The sequence below is a fragment of the Tympanuchus pallidicinctus genome, unplaced genomic scaffold (genome assembly GCF_026119805.1).
Source record: "Tympanuchus pallidicinctus isolate F22 unplaced genomic scaffold, pur_lepc_1.0 scaffold16, whole genome shotgun sequence".
Taxonomy (NCBI): domain Eukaryota; kingdom Metazoa; phylum Chordata; class Aves; order Galliformes; family Phasianidae; genus Tympanuchus; species Tympanuchus pallidicinctus.
This window is the reverse complement of record NW_026294679.1, coordinates 6367407-6377367: the sequence shown is the minus strand read 5'-3', so window position 1 is coordinate 6377367 and position 9961 is coordinate 6367407. Positions and strand designations below refer to the sequence as shown.

Genomic DNA, 9961 nt, shown 5'->3' with positions numbered 1-9961 from the left:
GGCATCTACCTCCAGCCCTGGTGCAGCCTCTGTAAGAAAGCTGGGGCAGGTGGGCTTTGGAGTCAAGAAAGAAATAAAAATGTACTAGGGAAAAAGAACTTCTCCAAGTATTTCTTTTACTTGAATGCTTTGACAAGACTCCGTTGCAGCTAAGGGCACATCCTTATTCAGAAATATTTGTGAACAATTAATAATCAAAAATATTTACTTTTCATGTGTACACTGAGGAGGGCTGCAAACCTGCAAAATAAGGACTGCAGCCACGATGTTGGTGTGGACTACTGAGCTTGACAGTGGCTCAAATGGAGGAGCAGAGAGCTTTCACTGAACATGGCTCCAGCCCTCGGACTGGGGAGAAAAAGGGGCCTCACAGAACCGTATGAGGAGGCAGAAACCCCCAGCTGAAAAACATAAGGTAGTGGAGAAATCCCTGCTTGGGCTGAAGGCACACAGGCAGCCCTGGCAAGGCACACTGCTGCTCATGTCCCTGTGTGGCTGTGGATTTCAGTGAGGAATCGGCCCCCAACAAAGCAGACAGTTCCCTGTGATCTGAGGTGAACACATCACGCTGATTTGGGGACCTAGGGATGGTGTTCGTCTCCTTGGCAAAGGCAGCCAGGGCTGGGCTCCGCTGTCTGCATGGGGCTGTGGTGATGCTGCACCAACAACATGGGTGAGGCAGAGCCCAAACACCAGCATCTCCCACAGGCAGCTCTACTTTGCCACACTCCACTCTTATCTTTCTAACGCTGCTTCCCCTTGCACTTTTTCAACCTTGACCAGTAGTTACAGTGTTGCTTCTTCAAAAGATGCCTATGAATCCCTCCTTTGCCCACATTGCCTTTCCTCAGATTATTAAAAAAAAAAAAAAAAAAAAAAAAAAAAAAAGACACAATAATAATAATAATATTAAAAAATAACCACCATGGCCACCACATCATTCCCTCTTCATCCCATCCGGGACAGGCCCCAGAGCATCCCAGCAGTGCACTGCCGGTGGGACACAGGGAGAGGCAAATTGATGCCCTACAGCGGCCCTGGTGGAGCCGAGAGCTGAGGGAGCTTTGAGAAACGTGGGTGCTGCCCGCCGCCACTGCCCCGCACTGCTCTCAGCGCTGAGCTGCCAAGCGGGATGGAAGCACCAGCTGCTAAGAAAACCCTTCTAAATAACCATCATTCCGCACGCATGTAGACGTGCCTGTGTGCGCGTATGTATTTCTATGCACTTAAATAGAGAGAAATACACTCGCAGTGTGCCCAGGCCCAGCACCGTGGGGCAGGAGCCGCCCGTGGGCCGGGAGCACCGGGAGGAGCGGGGCCGGAGTGGGGCCGGGGCCGCCGGGCGCTGCGGGTGGAGAGCGATGTCCCCATCCGGCCCGGCTGCTCGCGGCTCCCGCATCCGCTTCAAAGAAAAGAAATTAAAAATAAATCAGTAAAAAAAAATATATATATACATACAAAATTAGGGGAGTTAAGTAAGTATAGGATTGTTTGTTTGTTTGTTTTTCTTGTGGCAGCGCGAGTGTCCGATCGAGGCAGTTCGGGTGCTACGAATATAAGACGAAAATACACCTAATTCCGTCGTCATATAGATATAATATATTTCACTCTCACCACATAAATACAAAACATCCAAATATCCAAAACATTCAGAACAAAAGTTAGTAGCAAGGGCTCAGCGCTCGGTTCGTTCCGTATTTCCCGACTAGTTGCCTAGAGACTTTCGACGTCAATAATTTACAATAAAATTACTATTTTCTTTCTGTCCAGCTCCTTCTGTCCACTTCTGGTCTATTATTAATTCTATGCACTACAGAAACCGTTCCATTCGTTGTCAGTCTGTTTTTTTTTGTTGGTTTTTTTTTTTTTTGGTTACAGTTTGGTGGCACGCATTTATACAGTTTGTAAACGTCATGTGTTAAAGTTTAGAGAAAGAAACTTCAAACCAAAGCGAAGAAATATTATTATTATTAATATTAATATTAATATTATCCCAAAGAATTAAGTAAATACAGAATCCCTTTTCTGGCAAATTCAAGTACTGAAATCGAACGGGAGATCGATGCGGGATGTGGCCGGTGTGATACACGCGGTGGTGGAGAAAACAGCAGCGGGAAGCGGAGGGGATAAGGCCGCTACAGAGATGTATCTTGAAGTACAAAAATAACAACAAAAGATGCGCTTTGTATATTTTACGTTCGTTTTAATTGAAGTGTGAGCGATAACCGAGAGGGTTATTTAGGAGGAAGAACGCTGACGGCTTTGTGATGCGCTCTGCAGTTGTGTGGGAAAAGAAAAAAAAAAATCAAACAGAAGGAAAAAAAATAAAATAAAATCGACCATCGCAACGGATCTGGGTGCAAATCGAGTCGCGATTCCCTTCTCTCTCTGCGGACTCGTTTAGCAGAGCGGGGCGGAAGGCAAAAAGGGTGTTGCTGCAACCCGCGGGCTGAGCGCGGCTCGGGCACGGCGCGGTGCTGCGTCCCGCAGGGCTCAAAGCGCTACGGGGATCGACCGTGGAACGGAACGGCCGCCGGGAAGTGCCCGGCTGCGGCCAGGGCCGGGCAGTGCCGTGAGGGGGTGTGTAAAGCCAAACCTTTGTGCTTAAGTCACTGAAGTCCGGGGGGGGGGAAAAAAAAAAGAAAACCAAAACAAAACAACCCGGGCATCACCTGGTAGCTCCTCTCCCCGAATCCTCTCCGGGCATCGAGCACCCTGTGCGCTCTCCCTTTCCTACCGAAGCTGACGAACGCACGGACAGACGGCCCCGGGTGGACAGACGGACGGACGGACGCTCCCGGCCCGGCGGGGGCTGCAGGGTTCCCGCTCCGCCCCGGCCCTCTGAAGGAGCCTCACAGAGAGGGACGGAGGGAGGGGGGCATAAATATCGCCACAAATAGATACTATAAATATAAATACGGGGAAGTTACTTCGAGTCAGTCCAGTGCTTTTTTCTCAGCGCTTTCTTTATTGTTGGTCCGGGAGTAGGGCTCGAAGGCGGACGAGCTCAGGTAGCGGGCCGACAGTTCCTGCAAGTTGCCCGCCAGCGAGCCCGCTACGGCCAGCGGCGCGGAGGAGAGCCGCCCCGCCACCGAGCCCAGCAGCGTGGGCACCGGCAGCCCGAAGAGCCCGTGCCCGGCGGCGGCGGCGGCCGCTCCGTGCAGCGCTGCCGGAGGGGGCGGCCCCGCCGCGGTGCCGGCGCTCGGGGGGTGCGGGGATCCCCCGGCCGGAGCCGCCGCCGCCGCCGCCGCCGCCGCCGCCGTGCCGCTGCCAGCAGCCAGGCCGGGGCCGCGCAGCGCCGAGCCCAGCGCTCCGCTGGCACAGGGCGGCAGGAGGCCGGGCAGCCCCGGCGGGGAGAGCAGGCGGCCCTGCTCCAGCAGCCGCAGGACGCTGCAGGTGGCGGCCGTCTCGGATACCACCGAACGCAGCTCCGAGTCTTTGCCCTGGTCCTTTTTCTGCTTGGTGCGCCGGTTCTGGAACCACACCTTTACCTGCGGGCCGGGGAGAGAGGGCAGGGTCAGGTGCGGGGGCAGCAGAGGTGCCCCGATCCCCCCACGGCCTTCCGCTGGGTTAGGGCAGGCCGGGAGCTTCCTGCCAGCGGATCCGGCCCTTTCCCTTCCGCCGCGGCCCCGCACGGCTCCATACAGCCCCGCACAGCTTCGCGCAGCCCCGCACGCCCCGTTCGGGCCGTGTCTATCCCGGGTTCGCACTGCTCCCGCACAGCCGGGCCCGCACGGGCTCTCTCTCCTGCTTCCCTCGTCTCTTTAAACCGGCTTTAGAGAGGAAACCTGCGCCCATACGAAAAAAAAAAAAAAAAGACCTCCCCACTCCCCCCCCCCCAATAAAAAAAGCATGGCGGTCTCTGTAACCTACCACTATTGAACTTGTCACCGCTATCCGGCAGGGGAAAGAAAAAAAGCCAATTAGCTTGTCAGGGGGATTTATTGCTGGATGATGTTTTGCAGAAATATGAAGGCGGCTGCGGGGCCGGGGCCGCTCCCTGTGCAGTGCCATCTCTCCCGGCGGGCCGTGCCTCCCCTCGGACGCACGACGGGCTCTGAGAGCCGGCCGCAGCGCAGCGCAGCCCGGCAGCAGCTCTCGGAGCTGTCCGCAGCGCGCACAGCCGGCTCAGGGCCTCCGACTCCCCTCGCAGCTCCGCGATTCCCCCTCCGCGTCCTCGCGGCGTGTGGGCACCTCGGGCCCGGCCTCTATTCAACCCTTCCCCAACCCTCCGTTTCAGGGGCCTGCGCGGGGCGCGCAAAATGCGCGCAGGGCCGCGGAGCCGCCGGAATACGGGAGACGCGGCATTTCGCAGCCCGAGCAGGGCCGGTCCCGGTGGTACCTGAGTCTCGGAGAGGTTCAGTTGCCGGGCCAGCTCGGTGCGCTCCCGCCCCACCACGTACTGGCACCGCTGGAACTCCATCTCTAGGCGGTAGAGCTGCTCGGCTGTGAAGGAGGTGCGGGTCCGCTTGGGACGGTCCAAATCGAGGCCTTTGGGTAGGATGATCTCTCGGATGGAACCTTTGGCATCTGGCAAAGCAAGGCGCAGTCAGCTTTACACACAGGCAACCCCCTTCCTTTTTTCTTTTTTTCTTTTTTTTTTTTTTTTCCTCTTTTTCTTTTTCCCTTTTTCCTTTATTTTTTTCATTCTTTATTTTTCTTTTCTATTTCCTTCTTCTTTCTTTCTTTTTAGATCCTTTTTTTTAAAAAAAAAAAAAAATTCCTTTCTTATTCTTATTCCTTTTTCCTTCCTTTAGTATTTTTTTCCCCTTTTCTCTTCCTAAGGGATATAAGAAGAGAACCTACTGCCCTCTTTCAAGACAGAGATCCCAGTCAGGTTTGGGGTATTGGCCCTGATATTGTGGGGCTGCACCCAAGGAAGGGAACAAGAAACAACAAACCCGAGAGAGCAGGAAGGAGGGAGCAACGGGACAATAATCCACCCTCTCTGAACCCATCTCGAATCGGCCCCGAGAGGTCGGGATGCTCCGGGCCGGGCTCTGTGGCCGCGGGCTTGAGCAGCCCTTTGTTCCCCGGGGCTGTGGGTGTGCTGGGTGCCCCCAACCCTAAAATATAAAACCATCTTTTTAGATCTATCTTATTTTATTTTATTTTTGTTTCTTTAAACAAGTTTTTCACACGATAAAAGCGTTTTGCGGGCCGCTTGCCCACTTCCAGGATTGGGACACCAGGGCTCAGCATCATGGGGGATTCTTTTGGCAAACAGGAGAGCAACAAGGGTAGAAATAACCCCATAGAAGGCTCCCAGCGGCCCCGAACCCTTTTCTGTAGCACGGAGCGAAGGAAAGGGACAGACCTAATTGGCACCACCGCCAGGGTAGATCCATCCTCGCTCCCTGAATCCCTCCCAACTGTGCTGCCCGCAAATTTACCTCCCCGCTAAAATGAAATCAGAGGGAAGCACCAGCCGTAATCTGCCCCTCTCTGGGTCAATCGGTCGCGCAAGGATTAAGGACTGTTCCAAGGCCCCACGTTCCGCCTTGCGCTCCCTCCTCCCCCCATATCGCACCTTGAGAAAACCACCGTTCCTTCGTGGACATATCTATATATATATATATTTTTTTTTCTTTCTTTCTTTCTTTTCTTTTTTCTTTTCCTCTGGAAGGAGGTGAGAGCAGAACGGTTTCGTTCGTTTCAGCCCAGTAAGAAAGGAAAGAAACAAACCGCCCGAGTGTAAAAAAACACACAAAGCCCTTCGTCATCTCGTCATTGACTTCGGGCCGGGTGGCTGCACCCACACCCCCGTTCCGGGGAGGCTGAGCGCGGACTCACGGGGACGGCCCCGCACCCTGCTCGGCCCCCGCGGGGCGCGGAAGAAGCGCTGCGGGCCGCGGCCGGGCGGATCCCGCGGGCGGCGGCGGAGCAAAGCGGGGAACTCCGCCGCGATGCACCGCATCTCTCCGGGGCTCCTTCGCTGGAACGGGGCAGCGCCGCACCCCCGGGGGCTGTGCCCGGGCCGAACCCAGGGCAGAGCGAAGAGATGCGGCAGAAATACGGCGGCGTAAGCGCGGAGCACCTTCCCCACCCCGCGGAGCACCCCGGGCTCGTACCTCTGACCAAGATCCTCCTGCAGTAGTCCGGATCCGCCGAACCAGATTTAGTTTTATTACAGTCTTCGGTAGCTGCGGAGGCAGAAAAAGTCCCTTGTTGCTCCTTCAGAAAAGAAGTAGAGATATTTCCTTCAGCCCCTTTGCTGTCCTTGCCCTCCTTGTGTCCGTTCTTCGAGACCCGATTGGCTTCAGTCTCTGTGCTGCATCTAACGTCCATTTTGTCTTGTTTCCCAAACATGTAGTGCAATAAAAAGAAAACAAAAGAAAACAAAAGAAAACAAAAGAAAACAAAAAGGAAAAATAGAAAAATAATAATAATAATGAAGAGAGAGAGTGGCGGCGGTAGAAGAAGGCGAAGTCTCCGCTGGATATTGCACGGCTCAGGGTCACACCGGTGGGATCAGCACAGCACCTCGATGAGGGAAGGTCGGGGTCGATCCCACTGGCGAAGCTGCGGTTCCGTCGCTCCCCGCGTCCCGCTGCGCTCCGCGCGCAGGTACCGCGCTCCGGCTCCGCGCTGCTGTGTCCGCCTTATCACGGAGCCACGCGGCTGCTGGGCGCCGGGGGACGCGCACTCGCTGCTTCAATTGATTACGGGTAATTTTGCAGCCTCCACATTTAGGTTACCTCATGAATACACTAAATTGTTTGGATAATATATCAGATCGTAATGGATGGTTTGTGTGCTTGTCCCCAATCAAGCGGAGTTTAGCCAGTGAATAAACCGAAATGATTGGTCTTGCTTTCAGGAAACACACAATCAAAAGACTGAGACTTCCCGAAAAAAAAAAAAAAAAAAAAAAGAGAGAGAGAGAGAGAGAGAGAGACAGGAAAAAAGAGAAGAAAAAAAAAGAGGGGAAAAAAAAAAAAGAGAGAGAGAGAGAGAAAAGGGGAGGGGGGGAGGAGGAAAAAAAAAAAAAAAAAACTTTTGACAAGATTCACCCGGAATTGTTCGCACCATTAGCAGCCATTATTAACTTTCTTCGGTACGCCTTTGACCTCCCGATGATAGAGTGGCTTTCTCCAGAGCACGCCAAATAAATGTGAATAACGCTGCCGGGAAGGGCTGGAAAAATGCAGTTGGAGGGAAGGGAGGGGTAAAAGGGGTGTGTGTGTGTATGGGGGGGGGGGGGGGGGAGAAGGGGGTGCGGAAAAAAAAGCCCCCGCGGATCCCAACAGACCCGACGGGTCGCACCGCGTACGCAGCCCCGAAGTTCTCCCGTCGGCGGCTCCGCGGGGTCGGGTCGGGCCCGCTCAGCGCTTCTCCCCGCTGCGCGCCATCCCCGTGCGCTGCGCTGCGCCCCGCGGCTGTGCGCGCTGCCGCCGTGCGTGTGCGTGTGTGTGTGTGCGTGTGTGTGTAATTCCGCACCTTCGCAACGCTGAACCTATTCGCAGAGGCTGTGCTCGTTGAGTGGAGGGTAGGGGGGAGAAGGAGGGAAAAAAAAAATAAATAAAAGAGCCAGCTTTGTGTGTGCAGTGGATCCAGGAGGGGGGAGAAGGAAGGAGAGAGGGGGACGGAGGGAGAGCGGAGATAGCCCGTGGAAAATCTCAGCTGCGTGATCCGCTGAAGGGGGAAAAAAGTTTTACTCTAGCGATTTCATTGTCCGGGCTACAATATCTCTGAGAACCGCAACAGCCCGTAATCCAATAAGACCATTGATTAGGCGACAATGATTCAATTCAAGCAAATGGCCTTGTGCAAAGAGCATGCTCCAGCCCTTCTTGTCACCTTGCGGGGCAGAAGCCCTCTTCATGCTGCTCTCCTTATTCATTCCTTTATGGGAAACGTAGAACGAAAGGAGTGAAAGATGGCAATTATCTAATTGGACTATTAACAAACAATTCTCCGAGTGTGGCTGTCTGGCAGTGGTTCTCGGCCGAGGTGAAAGGCCACATGTTGCACTGCCCCATTCACAAAGCGTTTGGGGGCCTGAGAGAGAGAGAAAGAATTTTCCCTGAGAATTTTCCACACAAGCGCCGAACACCGGGCGGGCGGCTCCTGTCTCAGCCCCGGACTGCCGACCTCCGACGTGTCACCCACCGACGTGTCACCCCCAGGGCACGTCTCACCCACCGGGAGAACCCCGGCCTCCCGCACGGCCCCGCGGTGTGAGAGCTGCTGTTGGGTCCGGCCCTGGAAGGGACCGTCCGGAGTAATGGTCGGAGGGGGGAAGAAGGGAGGGAGGGGAAAAAGCAGGATGAAGGAGGGGGAGACGCAGGATAAAGAAGAGGAGGGGGGGGAGAGGGAAGGAGGGAAAGGGGGAAAAAAAAGGAAAAAGAAAAGGAAATGGAAAGAGGAAAGGAAAAAGGAAAGGGGAGAGGAAAGGAGAGGAAAAAAAAAAAGAGGAAAGAAAGAAAAAAAAATAAAGAGGGAAAAAGAAAGGGAAAAGTGAAAAAGGGAAAAAGAAGGAAAAGAAAAAAAGAAAAAAAACGAAAAAGAAAAAAAAGAAAAAGAAAATGAAAAAGTAAGGAAAGGGAAAGATGGAATGGGAAAGAGGAAAGAAAAGGGAAAGAGAAAGAAGAATAAGAAAAAGAAAGAAAAAAGGTAAGAAAAATAGTAGGGAAAAACAGTGGGAAAAAATAGGAGGAGGGGAAGAAGGAAAAAAAGGAAAAAGAGGGGAAAAAAGAAAAGAAAATGAAAAAAAGAAAAATAAGCATGGAAAAAAAATAAAAGAGGAGAGGAGAAAAAAAGGAAAAAGGAAAATAGAAAAAAAAGAAGGAAAAAAAAAGCAAAAAGAGAAAAGAAAGAAAAAAGGAAAACTGAACAAATTGAAAAAAGGAAAAAATAAAAAGGAGAAGAAAAGAAGAAGAAAGCAGAGAAGAGAAAAGAAGGAAAGAAACAGGCAGTTCACAGACACACCTCAGAGAGTTGATCTCTAGTGGAGATCTTAAATCTTGGTTGTTTTTCCACAAATAACAAAACAATTTATTGTTGTTGTTGTCTGAAAATGCAGCTCGCCATTGAGGAGGTGCCCCCCAAGATTTTGATCAGCCACGTTCATGCACGTAAGCAGATGTGCAATGGCCGTGCCACAGACCAGCTTTATTTTTCCTTACAGCAAACGAACCTCAGCAATCTCTGGTGGTCTGTTGTCATTAGTTACTACTTGTATGGCAGTCATACCCAGAGGCCCCAAATAAATCACAGCCCCATTGTGCGAGGCTCCATGCAGATCCAGAGAGAGGATGGAGTGAGTTCGTTTCCTCCATGAATTTGCAGTGCTGCGTGACGCCTGTCGTGCCAAGGGACGCTCATAAAACTGCACATTTGAGAGAGATTTGCCCGTCCCAGGAGAGGTGCAACAAGTGGAGCTGATGAGCAGGGCTTTCTCACGTGGCCACAGTAGAGATTTGTGTTTAGCACGTAGCAGCTTTGCTGCGTGAGGCACATAAATAGAGATATAGCATATGCATACATAGGCAAAGCAGTCCGTGTTGGATATGTGTATTTAATGCTGAATAAAACAAAGTCCTCTTTTTACAAGCACTTTTTACATCAGAAATAATTGTTAGGGCAGAATGGGCATAATGATTCATGCAGAAGGTGTGCAAAACGCAGAGAGCGATTCTGTTTGTTTAGATGCGTGGGAGCACGCCTGCCATTTCACCCCTTGGTTTTCCTTATGCTAATGTGGAGATAAAAGTCATATAATAAAAATGGAGTGGCTGAACTCAGTTACTCTAAAGCAGAATATCTGCAGAATTAATACTGTATTTATGTGATACTTTTTTTTTTTTTTTTTATTTATTCACAAGGATGGCCTGATCCAAAACCCAGTGAAGACCAGGCAAACTTTGTTCTGTACATGCAGTATCTTAACTGTGAAACCCCTTCCTGTCCACAGGCATCGGTTCTGTAAGAACTTTCCCACCAAATGAGTTAAATTTAT

General features: G+C 52.0%; 1 protein-coding gene across 1 annotated transcript; it reads right to left on the bottom strand.

Moving 5' to 3' along the window:
• Positions 1–2936: 2936 nt before the first annotated feature.
• Positions 2937–6802, bottom strand: VAX1 (ventral anterior homeobox 1). Its single transcript, XM_052677334.1, has 3 exons — positions 6072–6802; positions 4343–4530; positions 2937–3491 (listed from the first exon to the last, which is right to left on the bottom strand). Exons 1-3 carry the CDS (start codon positions 6307–6309, stop codon positions 2937–2939), a joined length of 981 nt encoding a protein of 326 aa, XP_052533294.1. The 5' UTR covers positions 6310–6802.
• Positions 6803–9961: the final 3159 nt, after the last annotated feature.

Bases quoted from the DNA above. Each gene is read 5' to 3' on its own strand.
- VAX1 (XM_052677334.1), bottom strand. From the start codon at position 6,309: ATGTTTGGGAAACAAGACAAAATGGACGTTAGATGCAGCACAGAGACT. The intron at 4,531-6,071 runs GTACGAGCCCGG...TTGCTTTGCCAG, and splicing joins CAGGAGGATCTTGGTCAGAG to ATGCCAAAGGTTCCATCCGA. The intron at 3,492-4,342 runs GTACCACCGGGA...CCCGGCCCGCAG, and splicing joins TGAACCTCTCCGAGACTCAG to GTAAAGGTGTGGTTCCAGAA.